General features: G+C 36.6%; 1 protein-coding gene across 1 annotated transcript in view; it reads right to left on the bottom strand.

The window, feature by feature from the left end:
* The window catches only part of SLC10A7 (solute carrier family 10 member 7), a 93,910-nt gene that overhangs the window by 43,238 nt on the left and 23,943 nt on the right, over nt 1-26,729 (bottom strand). Inside the window, exon 5 of the mRNA XM_072405888.1 lies at nt 14,787-14,825. Coding sequence (XP_072261989.1) covers nt 14,787-14,825 — 39 coding nt within the window. The remainder of the gene's footprint in view (nt 1-14,786; nt 14,826-26,729) is intronic.

Here is a 26,729-nt window from a genome sequence, read left to right on the forward strand (position 1 = left end):
GTTGTACTAATAGCCATTTAACTAATTCCCTGAGCTCTATAGGTTAGGCCAGGAGACAGCAGTAGCAGTAGCTTCTCTCTCTTTCTTTTACACTTAAACATTGAATAGAACCATCTGATAAGGATTGTGTTGCTGTTACTCTTGTGTGTAAGGTGCACCCTGAGCAATGAAGGCCTTTTATCAATCTAAGCAGCTAGTAGAGGCCGCCTGCTAGCAATATGATATGAATAGTCATTGGGAAATATCCCCCCCCCCCCCCCCAACATTTTGTTGGTCCTTCCAAAAAATACGTACAAAACCATTACAAATCTCCTATACCTGCATATAATATAAACCTTGCTGTTTGGATTGAGGACACCCATCAGCCTCAGGGACCAACAATGCCCTGAAGAAGGTGATATTAGGTAAGCCAGAATATTTTTGTTTAGCTGAGTTTTGCAAAAATTATGTTTTTATAAATGTAATCAGACACCATAGTAGAATACCTGTAAGGGCCTACTTCCCACCTCGAAGGCAACATAGCAATAACCATTTTTCTAATCTTCTTGCTGGCCAAAAAGGCATATTTCCTTTCATTTACCTAATTCAAAATGAAAACATGTATTAACCAAGCTAACTGAAGGGTGATGGCCAAAATTAACAACACTCGGTATGAAGTACCAACACAAGAATGGTTTCAAACAATACATGCTTTACATTTATTTATTTAAAAATCTGATGACCTGCCAAAAAGCAGACAGACACATTTATAGAAAAAAAAATCATATCACATAAAATAGAATTTTCTGAATTGAGTGATACCTCATCAATACTAAGGCTTTTGTTTAACACCCCACCAATTACCTGCAAAATGTGTCTGTCGCTCTTCTATTGATTGAATTATACTTGGGTAAAGAATTGTCATTTCTCATTTCTCCAGCAAAAACTAGTGAGCTGTATTACTGTGAAACCTGTGGGGGTTTTTTACTAGTAACTTCCCAGAAAACTGCTCACAAAGAAAGTGCTATGGCTGCTATACCCTGGCACTTCTCACCGGCAGAATCTGAATCTAATCTGAAAGAGAAATACTTGGTTATCATGGCTTTATCCATAAACAGAAGAAAACTGATGGGGAATGTACAAAGAATTATGCAGTGAATGAGGCAGAGACATCTACTGCAAATCACTTCATTATTATTTAACAAGATATGTTATAATTTTCTTCCAGGTTAAAGCACAAGCATACATCACATCTGGTCAGAGGAATGTTTTGAAGAAAATTTAAAGTATTTTTTTTTTTTAAAGTATTAAAAATGTAAAACAATAAACCGTGTCATATATATATATATATATCTCGGGTAAATACCACAAATGTTTATGTATGCTTAATAATAAAATACACTTTCAGCCAAGTAGGTATCAGCCCAAGGATAGCCTACAGCTTTTAGGAAAGCTGAGTAAATGAGTAGCTGGATGACTCGGGGAGGGCACAATACCCCACACCGCCTAACAAAGCCAGCAACATGTTTACCTGGCAGCTCACCAACACAACCTAAAAATTAGAAGGCTATGCTGGACTTTCTTATTAAAAGGCTCAGCAACCTCTGCAAACTGTGTGTTATGGAAGAACTCCGAAACAAACATTTATCTACCAAAAAAAGGTTTTATACAATACTTACACAAAAAAGTTTACAAATTTATAATACAGAAAAAATACAGGTGCCATTATATTTAGTAGGAAATACTATTGACCACCTAAATAGGATGTAATAAATTTATCTTTCAGAAGAAGAATGCCCATTTTAGACTTTAAGTTGACTGAAGCACTGTAAGACAGGCTTAACAGTGCTCCTAACCGGTTGGAAACCGATTTGTGTACACATGTGGACCGATGTTGTCACACTATAATTCCTGAAACATGTCAAGGTTTTTCCCTGGCCCCTTTTAGCCAGGCGCACCACCCAACAATTTTTAGTAAGCACCCAGCCGTTTTTGGATAGTTTCTGAAAAGTTGGGTCACAATGCAGGGCCACTGGACAGTTGGGGTATGATAGAAAAATGTGACATACTGAGACAACCATCCACAGCTTCCCCCACCAAGCTTAAAAGTATTTCTGGGGAGTACACTGCATGTCCCTTTATGTCATGCAGTTGCTTTTCCTCCTCCGCAAAGTAGTGAAAGGGGCCTAAACATCATGCAAGAAGCTCCATCATTCAGCCAGAAACCCAATTATCGGAGAAATAAATACAATCTAAAATAGGAAAGCTAATGCAGGGCAGAACAAAGTTCCATCAATTGCATATAATCCCATAAGCATTATTCTTTCTTATGGTAGTGAAGTTTCTATTTGAACTCTTTATTGTAAATCACCTTTTTAAAGGGATAATAATATAACTTGTATTTTGAATTCATACACAAACACTTATGTATAAATGTGAACAAATAATCTGGATCTTGGGTATATTTCTATAAACCAATGTTTTCATACAAGTAAAAAAAAATGAAACCTTATGTGGCTTGCAGTCCTGCTCCATCACACAGCTGTGGCCCCCTCCTCCCTAAAGATCTCTATCTGGTCACTGCTCCACTGAGCTTCTTTCACCCTCACTCAATAACTATTAGATGGACACCAAGTTGACAGGTAATATGTGACAGGAAAAGAACTGGAAGGCTTACTAAAAGGCCATAAAATCTATCATAAATCTGAGGCAAGGCATAGAGAAACCACCACATCATATTATGAACATTGCTGTTAGTTTGACTGTAAGAGTAAATCCTTTAATTTTCCTTTGTTCATGGGAAGTAAGTGTAGGAGATCAGAAGAACATTATGTAAAATAGAGCATTGGCATTCATACTGGAATCTGATTTCTACATGGGTTGTGGCATTTGTACTCTTCCTGAGGAATCCTGTACAATGCCTTTCCATATCTGCACAGCCTGTGATCCAGTTGGTTTTACCTGCTAAACCAAAAATGTAATCTGCACAACACAAAATGACAAAAACATTCTTATACGATATCCAAGAGGAAAATATTGTGTTTATTTTCATAGAGCCCGTAATAAAGCTTACAGGAAACAGGTATTCATATTACTAGAAAATAGTTACATTTATTAATTTTTAACTTATTCTGCAGTAAAATAGTTATGCATTATTAAATTGGTTTATACTACATCCTACTTTGTGTGTGATATTTAAGTGAACATATGAAAATCAAATTAAAGAGTACCAGTACTGTCACTCCTTGATCAATCCCTGTTATAAGTTACATTCCTACAATAGCATTGTGCACATCTGGTCTCTTCACCTTTTGTAACAACTTGGTATTCCCCCAAACCCCACAAAACTAAGCCATACCCGGCTGGAAATTGGACAAAAAGTTGCACACTTATCAATTCCCTCCTAGGGGGGAGAAATGTATTATTTACCTAGTTGATCATAATGTATGGCAAGAATAAAGTATATAATAATGTAGGTTTTTAAATACTATTCATGTGTACTATCATGCATCAAGTAATGGGTGTCAGAATATATAAGAAATGCTTTGTAACTGCCTTATAACTAGGAAATAAAAAATACTAGTTAGAAAATATAATCGGGTTTTCAATTAGTCCCTTATAAATAAATTATAATTGTTCCAAATATACAATGCCTTTGTTAGAAAATAAAACAGCTGAACATTCCACACAATTGAACTGTGAGTACACTCATTCAACCTGGATACGCTTCTGCATTTACTTAATTTATATAAATTTATAGAATAGGAAGATGACTGGGTCCTGTTTGAAGAACCACTGATATCCCCTAGGTAATTAAAGCAGTGGAATGAGAAATCTAGTCTATTTCATTAAAGCAAAAAGAAGAGAGGGAAAAAAAATACTTTTGCTCTCTAGTGTTATGCTGCTGGGGCCGTTGTCCATCAGTTAGCTAGTTCTCTCATCTCAATGCCCTACTGTATAATTAACTCAAGCTAGGATTGTTATCCAAGTAGGTTAAAAGAAGTGATAGCATAGCCTCAGTTTCATTAACAGCATGATGATGAGCAGTTCCTACTGTCTGTATCCTGAGCACAGTGCCTAAAAGAGTAATCAGAAGCAAGAGATGAGCACCGTATGTTGTTTTTGCATTATAAGAGTGATTTAAGTAGGTATCAAGAGATTCACACAGTAGATCTGAAGCAAAGTCAGAATAGATCTAAGGCCAGTCATGCCTTGATTAGGTGGATAGTTAGTGCAAAGCAACTTTGTGAAGCTCTTCAAAGTCTGACATGGTTTGTGCAATTATGATTGAAGATGCAACAATGGCTGAGGAGCCTGTACGGAGATACTGTCAGTAAGAGTTTGTTTCAATGCAGCTCTTCAGGCACATACTGCCCTCGGGACTCAGGATGGACCATTCAGATAAAATATCTATTCATTTTTAGATTAATATCTTATATGCAGATACACAATACCAGTGGATATATTTCAATCTGGACTTTTGTTCCCCTTATATTAGAAAGACTACCTAAGTATCCCAGGTTTCTACCAATGACAATGAAAGTTAAATTGAAGTAAACGTGTACCTGTGCCAGTACAGCATCCATAAGATTTCTTTGAATCTCTTTTGTTTTTTGTGCTATACAGTTTTACCTACATTTAGAAACAACTCAGAACTTTTTCACCTGGCAAATATTCAGCTTACCAGACACCTGGGCTGCAACAGTTTGTAATAACCTTAGGAAAGTAACCTTTGGGACGAAGGCACCTTTCAGAGCTACATGAGCACTTCAAGGCAAATGAAACAAATAGTGAACCGGTATTGATCTCCAATATATGGCAGCTGTGTCATAAACAAAAATTTTACTCAGTTTATTGTAATCTGAGTTCTTTGTGGTCACTACAATCACAGACCACTTCGGAAGTGCAGTATGACGGTAGTAGGTTCATAATATTTGGGGGACAAGAGGTGAAACTGCCTTTTTGGCTTGTCCATCAGCAATCAGCATAGAACATAATTATAAACATGAATGAAGACTACAAAAAACAAAAAGCACCAAATAATGTGTTCCTGCGTCACAAAAAAAATATCTTCAAGGACATACAGGTTACAGGTATAAAAAAAATTGTTGTTTAGAGCAACACTAGGATAAAAAAAAACTAAAGGGCATGGAGTTTGCAGGTTCTCCCCGAGTCGGCGTGGGTTTCCTCCCACATTCCAAAAACATGCAGTTAGGTTAATTGGCTTCCCCCCAAAATTGACCTTAGACTGTGGTAATGATATATGACTATGGTAGGGACATTAGATTGTGAGCTCCTTTGAGGGACAGCTAGTGACATGACTATGGACTGTGTACAGCGCTGCATAATACGATGGCGCTATATAAATACCTGATAATAATATTATTAATAATAATAATAAAGTTTTGTGGTGGCAGTCTATTCTTGTAGTCCTTGTAGGCAAAACTTCATTTTTAATTTTGGCTAAAGTCTATATTTAATATACACAGCATGTTAAATCTACCATCTGATTATTCATAACTTAGAGCCAGAAAAGCTCATCAATTTGTATCTTTAAAGAGGTAAAGAACAGTCTCCAAACACCTCTTAGTTTACAATTATTGATTGCTTTTACAATGACTAACTGTAATTATGATCTATTTATTCTCACAGGGTTCAGCACAATAAGTAGAACAACAACTGACAGACAGACGAGTTTTACATAACTGAACTCCCAACTGAAAAAAGAGAACACACTTCTCATGGTAGGTATGCTGTCTGACTGATACTTCCTATAATACCAATTATTATTATTGCATTTATATAGTGTTCACATTTTTCAGAGCTTTGCTAGGGCAATAGTCATGTCACTAAGTGTCTCTCAGAGGAGCTCACAATGTAATGTCCCTACCATATGTAAGGCTAAGGCCAATATAGACAAATGTGTAAAAGAGTGCCATCACAAGGCTGTCCTGGAAAATACAGTTATTTTTCTAAAGATTTGAAAGACATACGTATATGTGGCGTTTGTGTACTATATTCTATAATATAAAAATATATCCTATATCCAAACTGAAACATAAAAGACATGCAAAAGTAATATGTTGGCGCTATATAAATCATGTTTATTAAAAAAATTAATAATAATAATAATATGGGGTAGGATTGACCTGCGTTTGATTTAGGAAGAACCCTAGTTCCCGGTTACAGGGTAAGTATAATTATTTAAAATGTTTGCTTTTGACAGATGACTTATTCAGTTAAACCCCAACAAAAATAAATGTTATGCCCCCTTTTTTGGTCTGATAAAAATACCATTTAAAGTGTTTTCCATTCGCACAAAAAAAAACTGTAAATTATGACCGAAATGAATAAATGAGCGAGAGTGAGCTGATAACATACTAAATTCTCTGTCTATTTCAAATGTTTTCAATTACAAGTTTCCAGTGCTCTGAGAACAACAGAACCCTTAACGTAAACGTGTACGTTATGGAAGAGAGGGGATGTTTGGTGGTCCTCCCACAGGGTGATAACACTGTTACTCTATAGACGCTGTGCATATTACACAGTATTTATATAGCGCCAACTTATTACACAGCTCTTTGTCCATAGTCATGTCACCAGCTGTCCCTCAAAGGGGCTCACAATCCAATGCCCCAATTTTTTCTTGAGTTTAGACCCTCTTTTGTGAAAAGGTCTTTTAAGAGAATGAAAAATGACCCCCCCCCCAAAAAAAAAAAAAAAATCAGCAGCATCCATAATAGGCTAAACATATTCAGCAGCTTATACATGGACCCTTACATCAGATCTTAAAATAATAAAAAATGAAAAAAATCGGCCATATTGCCTGTGAAATGTTGGGAATTATTTCTTCTTCTGAGAATCCAAATGCCAGGGTGACAGGTTCCATGAACTTTAGGTAGAATGCTCATTTTTAACATCTATACTACAATAACTGCAATTGAAGAAAAATGCTAAATAAATAGAATAAATAGAGCATTTGCATTCATTTCATCAACAGAAGAAAAATGATTTATTTTGCTGTGTTACATCATATTTTTAAGGTTGAAATATTATTTATTCACATATAAACAATACATTTTAAATCAACATAAAAAATCCTAAGGATTTTTATTTAATTACATAAGGCAAAAATAACGAAAGTTGTAATGCTGCTGACATAAGCCTAATATAGTCACGCTGACATATAACGAAAAAAATTACTCACAATAGCGCTGGGTAAATCAGCTTTAGTTAAATAAAAATGCAATACATTTTAAAATATGGCACGCGAGTTTGGCCTTTTATGACTTATTTTATTTCAATTTTCTTGTTTGCATAATGCACATATCACTCTGAGCTCTGCAGCAGCACAAACATCAGAAGTGTCAAAAGCATAGCCAAAAGGTATGCAGACAGGAAAAAAAACATAAAGGCAACAGAATCAATATGCTTTATAGTAGGTGAAACAACTAGAATGCAGCAAGGACTGTGCATGGGGAAACAACTTACATAGGTGAATATAATGGTTTTTGGGTTGTTTTATAACCAATTCTGGCCAATATTCCAAAGTGGGGTAGAGTTAGAAAAGTTTTCATTAATGTCTGGGCCAATAAGGCTACATCCAGCGCTGCGTAATATGATGGCGCTATATAAATACTGTATAATAATAATAATAATAACCACATTAGGCAACTATGGGCCAGCTAGCTGATGGCCATTCTATCCATTATCCCTTGCTGTTCCTACCTCTTTTATTTAGTAGGTAAGTGCTTGCAATACCATGGGTTAAGGAAACAGAGCTAACAATCCACAGCTGGATAACTCAACCCTACTGGATGGCCGCCTCTCCATTCTCGAGCTTGATTTACTATAGTAAAGAGGCTGTACACCAAGCAATGTTGATGTTAGTGAATAAGATGAAACTTTTTTTTTCCCGGGGCACACCACCCGGCACTTTTCAGTAACCACCCAACTGTTTTCAGGCGGTTGCTAAAAAGTTGAGTCACAATACATGGCCACCCACCTACAGCTTCTTCCTACTCAGGCTAAAAATATTATGGGGAGAATGCTGCAATGATGTGCTTGATTTTTTGTTTAATTTGAACACCTCATTTACTAACATTAATAATGAGGAATGAAGATCCAATTTCCAAAGTCAACATTAAATGGCTTAGTGAACAGCTTGCATTCCTCTAATACAGGTCTGAGCGGTATTTGTCTGTGATATAACACGTTGACTACAAGAAGTCTACAGGAGCGTTGTGTACCAGTACAGCATTGTGTATGTAGAACGTGTGTTCATGCACAGCAGTCTGGCTACACTACCACATCAATAGGATCCCCTGGTTCACGTTGTCACCTGCTTATAGGATAAACAGCTATGTATTACTCCTTATAACCTCTGCCCCATTAAAAAAAATATTTCTATGGTAAATCAAACAGGAATTAAAGGCAGTCATCATTTTCTGGATTTAAAAAATAAATTACTATAATTTACCATTTTAATAGCAAATGAATATAATCTTAGGTCTTTTACTTTGCTTGGAATAAAGACTTCTATTTCCGGTTCTCTGAAGACCAGATTAATCTGTTTTGTTCATCTTCACCAAAGAAAGTTCACTGGTTCATGAGATGAGAGACACAGTAGAGGAAGTGGAGAGATATCAATGCAATAGACACCTATCTCCTGCATGTTAAACCAGCTCACACAATACCATGAATTATTTAGTGCACAGAAACTTCACATGTGCCGCTGACTATAAGCCGACCACTGGCATTTTCACTTCAAATTTGTACACTCTTTAGTCAACACGCTTCATCTGCATTTCTAACACCTGCTTCAGTCATCTGTGAAGAGCCGTTATGAACAAATTTCCCTTTCATCTTCTCACTGTCCATCCAGAACACATACACAAAAAAATTATACAGTGGAGCATAATTATTTAGCTTTTACGCCGGTGACACAGTCTACTCAAACGGAAATATTTTGATCATTTCTTAAAAGGAAATGGTTATTCACTGGGATAATACCTAAAACATGCATCCTTTTTATCTTTCTGAAATCAAACATGTAATAGAATTTCCTATCAAGAAGATCATTAATTTTACATAGGCATAAGGACGAATGTGTTTTGTTGTTAAAATATGACAGAAGGCAACCATTTTTTTTCTTCAAAAAATTGTTCTTGTGAGCCTGTATTATAAATGATAATTTAAATAATTATAGAGTTCACACACACATAAATATTAACATACAGTGACACATTCCTTTGCACACATAGAAAAACACTATGGGCCTGATTTATTAAAGCTCTCCAAGGCTGGAGAGGATACACTTTCATCAGTGAAGCTGGGTGATCTAGCAAACCTGGAATGGAAGAGGTTAAGCATGCCCCTTTTATCAGATTAAGGTTCCTTTTAAGCCCTGTTGAAGCAGGAAACTTCCAAACTCAAATTGTTTTTTTACTGTATTTGTCTTTAAAGACAAAAGAATTCTGCACTTATACACAACTTGTTTAGCGCTTTCCTTCATGTTTTGTCACAGGTCATCTTTTGACTGCGACTACAAGGTGTAAAATAAAAAAGTACAGTACATAGGGAAATCTATTCATTAAAGAAACTGCCTGGATCTTTAACAACAGATGATGAATTACACAGGTTTTTATATCCCCCGCTGTTCTCAGCCTAAAGTGGTACTATGACGTGCACTTTTATCTAACGCTACCACATGAAAATGAGTGGTAGTCATTGACGCTCTTTAGTGAATTAAAGTCTAAATAAGGGGCAACATTAGGACATACAAATTACATTTAGTTAATTAAAAACCTGTCTGTTTTTGTTACATATGAATGGGCTACCATTACCATGAGAATCTTATTACGTGTTTACCTATGGGAATGTTTACAACAAAACATACACCATTTATTTTATGAGGCTGGCGCATTATTAGGTTTTGCTGTATGACACTAGGTTGGCACCAGTAACTCTGATTACTGTCATTTACTCTGAGTAGTGGCAAAGAGCTTGTAATGGCACAGTGCCACTCAGCAAAGACACCCTCATTTGTCTTCTGTGCATTTAAAGGATATAACAGGCAAGTAAGGCAATGTTTTGGAATTGGTGGACAACTATCAGGTCCCCTAAATATAATAGGGTGCAAAACACAGCTCCTAATTAAAAAATAACTTCCATTCTCAATCACCCTTGCCACAGCTGCTGCATGTGCTAAGAGGGTTGACATATCGAACAACGCAGAGCACTAACAAGAGATACTTTCCTTGTATAAAAATGCTAATTGGAAGTCAACAAAAAAGGTGAAAATAATTCTACACCCCACTGTATGCCTTATGGCACTAATTTGTGTCATGGAATGTACAGTGGTATTTCCTGAAATCTATTAATCTGTCAAAATTATTTAGTTTAGTAGCAAACCATAGAAACTAACAATGTCCAATATATAATATCTGGGGGAAATAAATCTCCTAATAACTCACCCCCTTCAATATTTAAAGTACAAGGCGGAGTGGCAACAAACTGCTAATTATGTTAAACCTAATAAAAATACATCTCAAGTAGCTAAAAACGAAAAATCAAATAACAAATAATTGAACATTTTGTCCCAGCTTAATAAAAATTTGATTTGCAAGTTTCTGGTCTTCCTTGTAATTAGATTTGGGTCACAGATATGCAAAACAAAGGGGACACTGATTATGCATTTGGCCCCCTTTAGGAAATGTACACAATGGACCTGATTTATTAAAGCTCTTCAAGGCTGGAGAGGATACACTTTCATCAGTGAAGCTGGGTGATCCAACAAACCTGGGATGTATCTGGCCCAGGATTCAAAACATTAGCTAGCAAAAAGGAAATGACTTCAGAAATCAATTCCAGGTTTGCTGGATCACCCAGCTTCACTGATGAAAGTGTATTTCTCTCCAGCCTTGGAGAACTTTAATAAATCAGGTCCAATATGTGTTATGCACCCATACAGGCAACCTGGCAAAAATCTTAAAATAAATCAGGAGCAACATATACATACATTTGGCAAATTCACTTCTCGTCTCAACGATTGAACAGAGGAACACAACACGTGAAGGTACCAGCAGCAAAATTAATCATTTAAAAATAACTGGAAAAAAAAAGACTAAAGATGTCCACAATTATAATTGCTAAAGTATACTGAAATATTTTAACCCCAATTATTGATTTATTTGCCTGGGGGCATTTTTTTGTTGCAGAGTTTTCAAGTGTTTTTAAGAAAGGTTGGCTTTACCTTCTACAAGAACAAAACTGTAGGAAGGATGAGTGGCTAACCAGTACGATCATCAATCTCTTTTATTCTAATAAGGGAATCCAGGAAGAAATAAAAGACACAAATAAAGTAGCATTGTACTTAATAATTAGCAATTGATTTTTATTTTTTTTTAAATAACGAAGTTTGACTTAGTATCAGCCTTATGTTTTCCCTATACATCAGATTTCAAACTGAGGGAGAAGCAGCACACAAAGTCAATAAGAGATGTGTTGCACTACAAGGAGCATGCCAAAAGAAGGAGAGAGCAAAATGACCAAGTTGACCAGTTTATCCATCAGTTGCTTCTATATTCACTGTCTGATCACAGGGTACCGAACTACAACACAGAGAAATCAGGTGATCTGTAACAACCCTATTTAAATCCAAGACCTGGAGGAAGGGAAATAAAACCTTTGCTGGGCAAATCGGCTCCATTATATGTACCTAATGTGTTTTTGGTAGTTTGCCTGGCCTGCGACTGTATGAGCAGGTATTATACAATTATCATGTGGCTTCTTTACCTACTGACCAGGAATGGCATGTTGTGTACACAACAAAAGACAAGAAGAGAGATAAAGAAGATTCTTATTTTTGTTTGGGACAGTAAGGATTGATAAGTACATCACCTGAAGCAAAAAACCAATGACTTACAGCCAAAAGGATATTAAACTTTACAAAGAAAACAGAAATAATTCTGTGGGAAATGTCACAATTCATACAGATGCTCAGAGCCCACATAAATGACTTATATTTCAGGAACATGTTAAACGAGAACTGCCAGTATATTCATGGTTCATTATTTACCAAAAGCCACTGGACTCAACATTGCTTGGAATGTCACAGGATGAGGAGATCACCCTCACCTTGACTCCGCAGACAGAAGCCTGGGGTAAGATATGTTTGTTAACTAATTTTTACCCACAGGTATTTTGCTTTAATTTTAACTCCCATAAGTACGAGGGTCCTCAGTAAGTAAGCTGACCTTGAATTTTTAGTATGAAGTCCTTATTGAAATTTCACTAACTCAAACCACAACACCAGGATATATATATATATATATATATATATATATAAAATATCTCCAGTAACATTAGAACAGATGACAGAGGAAGCACTGTCCCCTTTAATAGGTAATAAGTACCCATAATTGTTACACTTACATAATATTTACTATTTATGCAGTTCACATAAAAATATATACAGCAACCTAGATTCACTTTAACATTCACCAAACGCAAAACAGGCATCATTTCTCTTAATAAATGACTGCAGCTCATGGATGTGACAGGTACACTTTATTAATGAGCCATAACAATGATTAAATATTGCTGACCGTTCTGGTGGGGTAATAACACTATGGATGAGTGCGCAGATGTAAAACATCATGACGTCCTGCTGTTATAGTGATAAAAGTAACAACCCTACACGATGTGCTTTCTAACAGATAATACACAGGAGGTTTCCACATTATTATTATTAATGAGCAGCTCAGGCACGTAAAGCTTATTAATTGTGTTTACTAGCCTGATTAAGAAATGTGCGTCTAAGTATGGCTATATTTAAACAAACTAAAACACATTTTCAGAAGCTTCCAATACCATAAAACATATAGCCCCAGCCCACATAAATACAGCTTCATTCACATGACTGCTATAAATTGGCCCAGTGACAGAGCAGTCATGGAGCACATATACAACAGACATGCCTCAAACAGACACCCCAGGGATACATATTTGCATGCTGCCAGGACCAGCTGCTTTGATAACTAGCTATGCTGAATTACTCAAACACTATCAAATTTTATTAAAACCTCATCAAGGGGAGAAATCAAATCACTTATTAAGCTGCACAATTATTGTAAAGCGAGCAGTTTAAATGAGAGGAGGAGATAATGACATTACTGTCTTAACTTAAAGAAATTCTCAATGGTACTATCCAGAGATATTTGGATGGCCTGAAATTTATGCAAATTGAATTCACCCATAATTACTAATTACCCGCTGAGCTGAAAAAAAAATTAAAAAAAGCAAACGAAAAAAAAAATGTTATCTGAAACCTAAAATTTTAAAATTGTATAGAACAGTCACCTAGAAATACATCCAAAACAGGAAAATTCTAAAAAGTGTTTTTTTCTTTGTTTTTTTGCAAAAATTGTTCCAAGTACAAAGGAAATTAGCAAGAAGCTCCTTCTACTGTCACTGCGTGGAACACTGCTATATAAATAATGGGGTTACTCTTGGAAGAAAGGAAGGCAGAGAAAAAATATTAAAAGGTACATCTCTGATTATTACAGGTAAACAGAGCATATTCTAAACACTAGGGTTTCCCCCCTCTCATAATCATAAGAGAGAGTAGGGGATCTGTAGTCCAAAAGAGTGCTGGAATCAATGCTAACTGATAACAGTATGCCAAAAGGGGGAGAGCATAGGAATGTATCAACTTACAAGATTTTACAAGTCATTTTAACTTATCAAACATGTAATAATACATGTTCAACTGCATGTTTAGGAGAAAATTAGAAAAGTTCATTGTTGGCATTTAAATACATCATAATTAACCCCTAGTAGCCAACACTTTTAAATACATCTGCCTTCCATGTGTAAAAGAAGTTAGGATATAGAAAACACCATCATATAAAGTTATTGACAGAAGTTATTGGTCAAGGATAATAGACATGAAATATTTTATTATTTTCAACAAGCAAAAGATCAATAAACTAAACCATACCTGACCCTTCTAGCTCCTTCCGCTGTAAAATAATGAATCCTCAAATAGTTTAACAGACACTCTAATGTCAGATTTCTTACAGCTTAAAAACACCTGCCAAGATTCTCCTTCCACAAAAATAATAAAGTTCCGAGAATTGAAGCCGACATTATTCAGATCAGGTATTAGTGGTTACCACCCTATTCCGTTATATTCACTTTTAGGAAGAAAAAAAAACTACCCCCCCCAGTGGACAATGTAGATTATTTCTATTAGTAAACTGGTCTGACAAAAAGGATTCAAAGTTATCCAGCAGGTCCAGAAAGTTGAGGCCAAGAGAGAAGAGCACCAGCATGATAATAGGGGTATGTGTTGACAGTTGCCAAACACAAGAAATACATTTTATGGAATACTTGTTTCATGCAGAGTCCTATGATTGTGTTTACACAGGAAGATAAACTACTATATATAGAGTATAAGTATGGTTTTGATGTTTTATTTGCTACTTATAAAAACAAATGGTGCATCACCTTAAACCAATTATTGTCTTCCTTTGTTCTCTCAAAAACACATTGTAATTGCACCAATACCCAGGAGACATTTCAGCCAAGACAGAAGATGTTCAATCATGTGCCATGTTTAAAAAAAACACTCCACTATACCCTGGACATTTGCTGAACTGTAATGAATATCCAATATACCCTGTAAGATATTATATCGCTGTATTGACATGTCTTTATCAAAACAATTAAAGGCTGCTATAAAATTCACTGGAGTCAGTATGTACTTGGAGGAAGATTAGACATTGTATGTTCTTAACACTTACCAAGAAACTCCCAAATGCAGAGTTGAAGATGGCAGCAGCCTGGAAAAAAATAAAAAAGAAAGATAAATATACAAAGATTCATCAAATATATTAAACGATACTCAAAAAAGTATACTCAACTTTGAAAAAAAACAAAACACCATAAATGGTCTAGCATGCATGGAAGCAGTAAGTCCTTTGCATCATGATTTCAAACTATATGATGAGTGCAAGTTAAAGCAAACCTGTGCTTTGCCACAAATACTTACCTGACTTTTACCCCAAAGCTCCATTCAGCTGCTAGAAGTGAAAACAAAGCCCTGTTTAACATACAGAGGTAAAGCTCATTTCATATAGCTCACTCAGAGATATGGACTCCCCATGCCAATTCAGTGTTGTCATACAGGTGAGTGTGCCTGACCAACTCAGAGTGCAGGGGACAGACTTGTCAATCTTCTGTCTATTTGGCTAGGTCTATTCTGCATTTACTATACATTTAGACATGTTTTACAGTCTCTATAAAAGAAAGGGGGGGTAAGACTTAGAAGCATGGCGGGTGCTAGTACAACTGATGAAAAAGTATTTTTTTTTCTGATTGTTCAACTTGCCTTTTACTGTAAGTGGGGTAATTAGACTGAGCCATTTATCAATTGATCACCATGTACCAACAATAAGACCTAATATGCATTAGCAATATGTTTATGTTAGAACATGTCTCATTGCACCTGTAGGAGTATGGCAGCTACAGTGTAACTTTATAACTCCACCTATTAATATGTATGCTTCTTCTGCATGGGGGCTCCCACTGCACCCACATTTCTGTGCTCTTTATCTGGGTATTCTCTGTTTAAAGGTTTTTATTTGTTTCTGGTATAAGTGGGGTTAGCCACCTCCTTCACTTTTTGTGTGTCTTATACTCCAGAACATGAGAGGAGTTCCACCCTGATGGGGCAAGCAGGAGAGGAAAAATTATTTATCACAGTGAGTGTAAAGTCAATTTTGTACTGTACACATAATGAGGTGCCCTTTTGCAAAGGAGAGAAGGGAGAAAAGTTGAACGTCACTGGTATTGAAAGAAAACATGAAGTTCCATTCTTTTTTTATACAACATAGAATGAGACTACAATAGCAGTAGGTGGAACCTCTCTTTTGTATGCAGTGTGACGTCTTAAGATGGGTGGAAAGCTATATTTCAATATAGGATATCTATGGAGGGAAAATCCTGCAGCTTTCCCAATGAGATGTTAGGAAGGAAAGTCAGCACTAGACTCCATATGTATACAGAAAAATATCTTTTAAAATAGAAGCTTAGTGTTTGGTACAAGTTATGGTAATTGATAGTCAAAAAACAAAGGGAAGATTAGCACCAGTTGGTAGGTACACCTAAATTCAATTTGGGAAAAGCTGAGGTCGTACATAAAGCTTTGGCCCAGGAACCATTGGGTCACAGGAAGGCGTTTTACCATGCATGTGCCTTCAGACACCAAAGCACCTTAAAACCAGGTTGGGTTTAGTTCAATGTTGATTACTATGGTCTCTCAATAGTACATATTCTGCTAGAAAAGTTTCAAAATACCCCATATCAGTGAATGTTCTTTTACATGTTTAGACAACATGTAGCAGAACTCAAGTTAAGACACACCCCTCCCAAACCACTCCTGTCTGAGGTCCCTCCAAACTTTTTTCAAATAGTAAACATATCTTTTTTTCTTTGTCTTTTGGCTTGTCTAGTGGCATTCAGGGCCTCTACTTTTCTCTTCTAGAAGTGGTAGGTGGTCCTTAGCCTACAATATATAGAGCTCACACAACAATGTTTGAGCCCCATAAATGCAGAGTTACTGTGAGCTAAGACAGATGTGATACGATAATTCTAGAGGTTGCTTCCATCACAGTATGGGCTCATAGGAAGGAGATTTTCTTGCAGTCATGTAACCCTAAGAAAAAGCACCATCTGGTGGAGGAGCAGATCATGTGAGGTACGGGAGCTGACTAATAAAAAAGGAATTTTACTTATGCCGTTTAGGAGGGGTTGACTGCAATAAAACACAGGAACAAAAATGAAATTTTAGAACGTTTTACATAAGAGATGTGTTTTCAGTATTAGGGCAATTTTGCCATTTTTAGTTACAAAAGATAAGTAATGATATTCTTTAAGAAAATATACATAAAGCTTAGCAGATATAATACAGCAGTGGAGAAAGAAATACAAATATACCATGTAATTAAATGAAATTAAATACCATTGCAACAGCTCTGCTTTTTTATGTTTTGAATTTATTATAATTACAATGCAACAAAACAAAAATAAGGCATGGGATTTCAAGAGCTAAATTAAATACACTGTCATTTTTCCTTACAGAAATTAAGTTGCTTTAGTAGAAGTGTGCTTTAATAGGAGCAGAGCTAGGACATTGACAGATGAGAATGACACCAAGGAGAGAGTGTAAGCATGACAAGCAGTGCATGTTACTTTGTTCCAACCTATTTGTCACTGACTACCATGAATGACTGGGGCCTTTCTTAAGGGGCCCATTATTCTCAAATTTAGTTATTATACTGCGGTTATTTGGCCATATATTATGAAGATGATGACAGTTAATAAAAGAACTCTTCAGCACGCACTCCTTTTACATAAAGTTCAGACGCCAGCTCTCTGCAATTCTTGTGTGTGAATAGGATATTGCAAGAGCTACTGGCTGAAATACACCCTGGCCTTTAAAAAGACTGTTTAAATGCATACAGAAAGATCCAGCCACACTGTGACATAGTAAGATGCAGTTCATAGTTAAATAAAAATACCCATAAACCAAACGTGTCCATTAAACACAGCCTGATACACCTCAATGATACATGCAATGCTGCTTCTCCAAATAGAAACTTTGATGTTTTTGCTCTGACACACCCATGTTGTAAACACAAGACATAACTTTGTCAGATGATTTATGCTAAACTTTTAATAAAAAATAGCAGTTTACTGAATTAAAGCTATTCAAACCTGTAATATTAATGTATTAAATAGTTTTGATATAGATTATTATAATAGTATTTTTAGCAATGAAAGCCTTCATGTCTAGCACCGACATCTCAGTACCCTTTCTTAGCACTCCACCGATAGCATACAGGCCCCCCATGCTTCCTAATATTGCTGCTACCATCTTCTCTGTTATTTTTCTTTGTCCAGGTCTACTATTTACAGCCATTGGGCTTATTTAAGAAAGAATTACTGTCAAGCTAAAGCCATCAGTAGAGGTACAAAACTATTTGATAGTTATAAAGCTAGGGACATGATCAGCCAGCATTTTAAAGGAAGGAAAGAAGGAAGAAAATGGCGCTTCCACTGCAAGCAAGAAACCATGATGTCGCAGGACCATATGGAAAACAGCTCCGGGGGATCGGTGGACCTACATAAGCATGGTGCCATTTTTTTTTATTTTCACCCTTTAAAAAAAAAAAAAAAAAAAAATAGGGTGCAGCCCCCCCCTAATTCTCGATCCCCTAGGCGATCGAGAATGAATGAGAACGCAAAGCCTCCTAGGATACCTACATCACGCATTCTGGGAGGCTCTTGGGTGCTCCTTCTGTGCAGGAGCCTTTTCGTGCAAAGAGAAAAGTTTGCTGATCTCACGCATGTGCAGTGAGATCGGCAAGTTTTTTCCATCCTACGTCACCCGATCTCACGCCTGGGAGCGCCGGCTCAGGGACAGATGCTGGGACTATTCGGGGCCCGGTGCAAGACACCTCTGTATGAATTGGATTAAAGGTAAGTGTATTTTTTTAGGCACGTTTCAGTTTAGTTCCTCTTAAGTTCTGCTTGAACAGAACATTGTGAGGTTTGTATATGAAGGATTTGCTGTGCAATGTTTGCTGAACACTCATCCCTCGATAATTTACAGGATTCCCTCCAATATCTTTAGAGCATTCACTCTTTTCACCCATAATTTTAAAGAGCACGTACTATTTTTAATTACCACTTATGATCAATCTTTTTCAAAGAGCCGCAGTATGTGCCTGATGGGTGAATCTTGTTAAACATAATGGATAAATAGGGTAATTTCTTTGAAAATGATGGGTTCAGATGGTTAATCACTTAACCTATCATATTGTTCAATTCTATTAAATAGAGTTTGTGAAATGTAAAGGGGGGCATACGCACAAGTTTTGTAAACCACTTGTCTGGATAATAAAACAATGACATATTAAAGCCAAGTATTTTAAAATGGAATAGTAAGTGGTTGAAATAGCTGGAAACAGTTTTTTACTGTCAACATGCCAATTCATTTCCAAGACATCTGTAATAAATACTGAGCTCTTCATTACTGACAGTTACAACACGAGAGCTCAGGGGGACTGGTTATTGGTGAACAGAATGCTTTAATGATATAGCTGTTAGCTTTGTGTCATTTCCTTCAGCTCCTGTAGAGCGGGCAGCCGCTGCTAAACAGAAAGGTCACCAAAAGGGTATGCATATGTGTATCGGTGTCTGTCACTTTCAAAGTCAGTGACTGCATCAATATTAACATAGGATGGTCAAAGACACATACAGCTGGTCCATTGGTAGTTACAGCCATAAGTTCTTATCGGAAATATATGATCAGAATCAATTTTGTACATTCCCACAATGTCAAAACAAACAGGACCAGATCTAAGGGCCAAGCCAGTGTGACAGAACCTAGTACATAACATTTTTAGGATATTATTTACCAGAAGGAATGATTTTGCTCCCACATGCATAATGGTTTTTTTTTTTTTTTTTTTAAATTTAAAGGTGAACATCAACACCAGCGTGCCTCTATGACATCTTCAATATTAGCCTCTGTTTATGCTGCAGCCAGAATAAAGTAACAATCACTGTCACTGTCACTGGTAGTCACGGTCAGGATGACTTAGTCAGTGTTACATACAGTCTTTCTGCATTCATGATTTGTCAAATGCTTGACTCTACCTGGCCGGCTGCCTTTTGCCTTTATATAATATAAAAACTATTATTGGTGGGGATAATTTAGTATAAATGAAAGAAGGATAAGGATCTTCACCAAAAAATGTATTTAAATTTTCTATTACAAGTTGAAAATTGAAAATCCAGTTCCTTCAGTTTCCCAGCATGAATTTTGGACCGCATTTTCAATAAAGGGACTGCAGTACACTGTTTGGCCACTGATGTTCTGCGGAAACAGCTCTTAGTTGCTACACTAAATACACGCCGAGACGTCCCTGCTGATTGCTCCCTGGAACTTTGCCAGATGTCCACGGGTGCTGCGAAAGGAAGGCTGGCCTGTGTGTGGGGGTAAGTATACCTTTCACAAATCTGGAATTTTCGTAAATCTGGTGCACCTCAGGTCCGGAGGTTGACGGACTTTTGATTGCCAATCTGTACTTGGTTTCAATTAATCATCTCCTTTGGCTTTACGCTTTTATTCTTACAGGTAGGAATTTAGAATTCAGTTGCAATTGAAACAAATACAACTCTGTTCTTTAGAAACACCTTTTCCAAAATTGCCCTGTGAGGTTGTCCCTTAGGAGTAACCTGTTTTTAATCATTCCCTTTACTAATATGTGATGCCATTTACATCTTACATATGTGATGCCATTTACATCTTAGAAGTGTGATTTTTCACAAATAAAATTTTGGTTCTTTGTAACCATTTTGTCCAATTTTTCACCAATTTATATGTAGGCAAAAACAGCCAAAAAATGAACATTTTCAAAAGTGCTGCAAAAACAATTGGAAATGTAATGAAAATCGTTGTAGTGGATTTGTTCCAAACTGGTCAAATTGATATCCCCCTAAATATTACTGAGGGACATCAGCCAAAAAGTCATTAAAATTCAGCTGAAACTAGTTAACTAGTTTCCTCCATCTTTAGACTTCTCCATACAGAGGACCACGCCATGAACCCTAAATCCTCATATATGCGTATACGGGAGATTGTTTTGGGAAAGGAGCTCTGGAGGAATGATCTCTGGAGGAATGATCAGAGTGTGTGACATAGCTATAAAATGTTATTCCGATGGTACCATACTCCAGAGGTTCTCCATAGACTTTTTCCCACAGTGGACTCATTGTGTTGGTGGTGTGGGGCCAACAAGGACACCTTGGAACACATTTTTTGTGGCTGCCCGCTAATTCAAGGTTTATGGACACAGATGAAGCAGCTTTTTACAGATGTTACTTCGTTTGATTTCCCATTAGACATGTTGAAGCATCTATTGGGCTTACCTATATCCCAAGCCCCACCTTGGTCACGGAAACTAATTACTCATGTTTTACTGGCAGCTTGCTCCCTTATAGCCTCTCACCGGTAAAATACCATACCACCATCTAGAGAGGCACTGTAGAGCAGGATTCAAGATATCCACTTCACGGAATATCTTTGCTATGCTACCTGATAGGTTAACTAAATTCCAGAAAGTGTGGGATATATATTTTGCCCCCCTTAATACCTAAGAGGTCATAAGAGTTACCCCCCTCTCCACTCCCACCATGACCCTCTCTACTCTCTAAACCTTTTTTTTCACCCTCCCTCCTTTTTCCCTATAGTTATTGATAATGATACTCCTATAAGGTCACGCCATGAGTTCCTTAATTTCTGGGTGCCCATCTCTACTTCTTGACTGGCACTGGACATTTGCTATGATTGGATTTTGTGAGATATAAGGACTATGCTAATGTTTATAGCATTGTTTTCCTGTTGCTATTACATAAATCATTTGTTTTATGGCACAATTTTTTTCTTTCACCCAACTTTCTTGCTTTTTGTTGTATTTAACATCTATATCTTTTTATGTTTTTTTCTGTGAAAAATTATTAAAAACACAATTTTTATGACAATTTTATGACAAGGTGTAATATGAATGCTAAATTTTAGCAATACTGTCACTGCTGAAAAATCAATGTAATGGCATGTTAATCTGCAGCTTCCATGGAGCTACTAATCCCAGCATGACCTGCTAATCATGCTAGAACATAAAGTGCCTCACAGCTGCAGGTAATCTCTGACTTGAGTCTACAGGAAGTGACATACCAAAGTAGTGCAAATCATCCCACAAATATTCCTGCTTCTAGCCCTTACAACAGTGGTGAGTCCATATCGTGGTAAAAAAAAGTTGACTTCAAAACATGTTTAGCCCAACCTTCAACTGTCAATTTTTAGCAGTTGGAAGATATAAAAAACAAAGGATGAAAACAAATGGTTTCTGACTTTCAATAGTAAGCCTTAAAAATAAGTTAAATACTTTATTAATGAAACAAAGTTCATTCATCGTTATTCATCATTTTAAAGGGTTTCTTAGATTCATGCTGTCAAAATCTCTATTTACAAACAAGCTCCTAAAACGCCCAACAAGAAGAAATCCTTTCACTGGTTCAATGACATCTCTTTGTAGACCTGTTCATTTTTTTTCCCTTTTTTTTTAGCCCTTTTGCCCTTTCAATCATGAGGCATATTACTATACTGTCAGGAAAAAGCAGAACTGCACAACAGGGAGCCCAGCTGGGAAGGGAAGAGGGCAGGAGGCTCATGCATTAACATAATAATCCAGCTGCGCTCCCATAGGCCCTTAGGGCAGACAGCATATTAGGTAGGCCTCCTGTGCAGACCCTAGCGGAAGCTGCCTGTCAACCTGTGGCAGTTATAGACTGCTCAACAGCACAAGCTTCATCCCGAGCCAAGCGCACAATTACTTTGCTGATAAAGACAGGAATCCATCTTTATGCCTGTTTGGTATACACCTCTTATATCTGACCTATTATTTCTTCATAAATGGTTTTCAGTAGGATGGAGGGAGATATCATTTAAAAGGGATTTTACGGTGACTTTGTAAGGATAGGCTTTTTTTATTACAATCAGAATAAAGAAATAAAATGTTTATAAAGTTTCTACTCGCATGGCAATCATTCAAAATTAAATATAAACATTTTTTACTCCTATTGAGCTAGCAGTGGAGCTTTTAGGATGCTTCATTATTATTATTTATTTCAGTTTATAGGGCTTATTACCTTGAAAATACACAGAAGTGGAAACTTAATTCACACTTCCCAAGTTTTTGGGGGGTTTCTGAAAATAGAAATAACTTTTGCTTCCCCCAATCTTTAGACAACAGTGCTCTGTGCATTATTATTAGTACAGTATTTACATAGCGCCATCACATTACGCAGCGCTGTACAAAGTCCACAGTCATGTCATTAACTGTCCCTCAAAGGGGCTCACAATCCAATGTCCCTACCTCAGTCATATGTCTTTAATACAGTCTAAGGTCAATTTTGGGGGGAAGCCAATTACATAACTGCAGGTTTTTGGGATGTGGGAGGAAACCAGAGTAACCGGAGGAAACCCACAAAAACACGGGGAGAACCTGCAAACTACATGCAAATGGTGTCCTGGCCGAGATTCGAACCTGGGACCTAGCGCTAAACTCCAAGCCACCATGCTGAATCCACTCCTATATCATTTTTTTTAGAATTCTGTAACATATTTAAAAGAAAAGTTTTTATTTATCATTTGCCAATCGAAAAGGTGCATTACCAAAAAACGAATAGATTATATCTCATAAATGTCTTATCATGGTTTCGTATAATATAATGATCATAAGTATATTTAAAAGCAGATCTAGAAGCCCTGAGTGATTCACTTGTTTTAGACTAAAATTTAAATGGAGGGTTGACAAGCAAGCAGGTAACCATTCTTTGGGCGCTTTATTTCAATCAATGTGCACCCAAGTGTGGTGGAGAAGAAGTACTGACTTGCACTGACGGACAGTTGCAGTTAAAATATCAGGGTCATCTGCTGTTTTTCAGAACTGTCAAATAAATTTGCAACTGCTTGCCAAGTCTATGGAAGTGGTTCAGCACCAGTCTGCCTTTAAATGACTGGGAATAAAAGGGTTTTGAATCACTCTCATTTGCTTTGGGTGGTTCAGTACTGATATTAAAGTGGTGAGCTGCAAGGGTTAAAAGAAGACATAAATCAGCATTCTGAAGACTTTAAAGCTAAACTCACTACCAAACTACTTTACATTGGAGCTAAAGTTGTACTGCAGGGGATAAAAGCCTATTTATGTGCAGGGACATCAGAACATGTGAATTTACTTACTTTATTCCATTGTTCTGATCCCCTAAACTTTAAATTTGTAGTGCGAGTTTAGAAATTATTTAAAGGATTTGGTAGACATATGGTCCAGTGGATAATTAGGTAGTTATATGAAACAGGTGCTAATGATCAACAAGAAAAACATTTATATTTAAATACAGTCATGTAGGAAAAGAGATTTATATATATATATATATATATATATATATATATATATATATATATATACACACACACACATTTTTAATAAAACAGCCTGTAAAAGCGTGACCATGGCATAAAACCAAGAAAGTATCTCCTCTTGTCTCTCAGATATAAGCAAACTTTTCTGTAAAAGCATCTCTCTCTTCCCACCAATCACCAATTAGGAAAAAAATCCTACCTTGGACTTCGATTGTAATGAGGCGTTCTTCACAGTAACCACCAATGTATAATGTAATTGTTCCAAACTGAATGTGGGAAAAGCTGTACTCCACAGTCTCCACAGTAACTTTGAGAGGGCTAAGGGGCACTGGTTGTAAAGGGGTGTAGGAGTTTATAAAACTCAAAGTTCACATGTGCAATTAAAAGACTTAGTTTTCAAGAATACTGCTTATGTATACATTATCAAAATCCAGTTTAAATAGTGTGCTAATTGATTGTGCTGTCATTGGCAAATGAAGTGTTCACTACAGGCTCCAGGGATTTGATAGCTTAAAAGGCGAAAACATTAGACACAGTTTTGTCAAATTAGTTTTAATAATTCTAAAGATATTATTAAAAAAACAACTGCTCTGATTGATTATTATGCAGGCACCAATAATAGGTGCCATAGATTTTTTTTTCCGAGCGATAATAAAAGATGTGACACAAATTACGTGCCCATAAGTTATTCTCAGGTACCTTTGATCTACAGCCCTGAACGAATTCACTTGCCTTCCGTAGGGGTCCTCAGGGACTTTCTCAGAATCAGACATCTGGCTACTTTGCTGTTTTAGGCTAATCTAGCCCCAAAGGATTATGGATGGGAAAAAATGACATGAAGACAAGAGCGCCCTAACAAAGGAGAGTATATCAGCTGCACACTCTGGAATGAGCGGTTATCCTGCATGCAGTAGATGAAAACATAGCAGTAGCATGAAACAGGCCAAACAACTTCTCTCTGTTCAAATAAATCCATACCTTCTAGGTAGATAACACAGCTTATAATCAGTAGTATTTTATTGTTCAATTAGCTTAGTTTATAAAAAGAAAACGCATTAGGAACCTTCATCAAACATACTCTGTTGAGATTCAACTGCAATATGCAAAGTATAAATAAGGGGTTTTATCTGTGTTACTACACAAATCACATTTTTCTAACTTTTTAGGAATGAAATGGGCCTGATTTACTAAATTTCTCCAAGGCTGGAAAGGATATACTTTCATCAGTGAAGCTGGTTGATCCAGCAAACCTGGAATGGATATGGTCCAGGATTTAAACATTTGCTAGCAAATAGCAATGACTTTGAAGAAATTCATTCCTTGTTTGCTGGGTCACTCAGCTTCACTGCTGAAAGTGTGTTCTCTCCAGCCTTGGAGAGTTTTAGTCAATCAGGCCATTGTAAGAAAATAAAAACCTAGTTCAAAACTACTTACCAGCAGTGTTGTATTATTTCTTTGTATTCAAACTATACACCTGATAAAAAATATTCTTCTCCAGGATTACTTGAATCCCTAGCACATCCCTCCCCCTCCTTGCATGCCATAATGCTCTGTTCTTTTGTGAGTGTAATACCTGTCTAAGCTGGCCCAGCTTCTCTATCTTTTCCTTCATATTATTTTGTGGCAAAGGGAGGAGCTAAGAAAAACACTAGTTTCACTTACGTGACAGCTCCGAGTCTGCTGGGTCTTCCTATCTTTAAAATTGAAATTATATTTAGTTTTTTATAGAAAATAGTTTTATTAGAAGCATGAAATCCCATATATGATCCACGATAACCCCCTGCATATCCGCTTTTATACTAGGGGAGGAAGGGACACCATTGTAAGTAATTCAGGGTTTGCTACTATGCACATTGGAAATGTGATTAATGTAGTGTGCAGATTAGGGAAAATAGCAGAGAGATCCCTGCATCAGTGAGCTGTTGTTCTTTCTCTATCCAATGAAAACATTAACCAATGCTTTCACTGGCAGAGATGCCTAAATTACAAAATAAGTTACATATTTTTGGCCTATTTTCAGTACATCATTAGGAAATCCATAGGAATAAATGAGTAAACAAAGACTAAAAAGAGAGCAATTCTTCTATTGCTAATGAATATGTGTATGTCATACCTTAAAGCCTCAGGCAAATGGAAAAAACAATATGACGTTGGGCAAAAATGCCTAACATAGCTATGGCGCAACAGTGAAGGCTCAAAGTATCTGAAGTGTTCAATCAAAATTGTTAAAGCAGAGGTGAACTAGGAATCAGAAAGTAGAGTTTTTTGGCAGAAAACGTAAAAAACAAAAAAATTGAAATGGCTCTTTGTGTCTATGCTTGGCACCACCACAAATAGATACACCACCAGGGACAATGTAACATATATTCATATTACATTATCAGTGGCTGGATGAAGAGGATTGCTGTGGACCCAAACTTACTTCTGCTCCACATCCATTGCCCTTTCCCTTACAGCAAGTTTTTGAAAGCTCATATAGCTCACATAGACATACATTTTTAAATGCTCAGAATATACTATAAATATAAGGAATGACACCAGAGACTGGTAATCCAGGGAAGAATTGAAGATTTTTTTTCCCCATTTCAGAAATTGGGACCAAGCTTTGTAGGGTTTTTTGACCTTTCTCTAGTTCAATTGTATAAATGTACATATAGAACGTCCAAGGTTTTGTGTTTTAATGTATTTATTTTAG

The sequence above is a fragment of the Pyxicephalus adspersus genome, chromosome 3 (genome assembly GCF_032062135.1).
Source record: "Pyxicephalus adspersus chromosome 3, UCB_Pads_2.0, whole genome shotgun sequence".
NCBI lineage: Eukaryota > Metazoa > Chordata > Amphibia > Anura > Pyxicephalidae > Pyxicephalus > Pyxicephalus adspersus.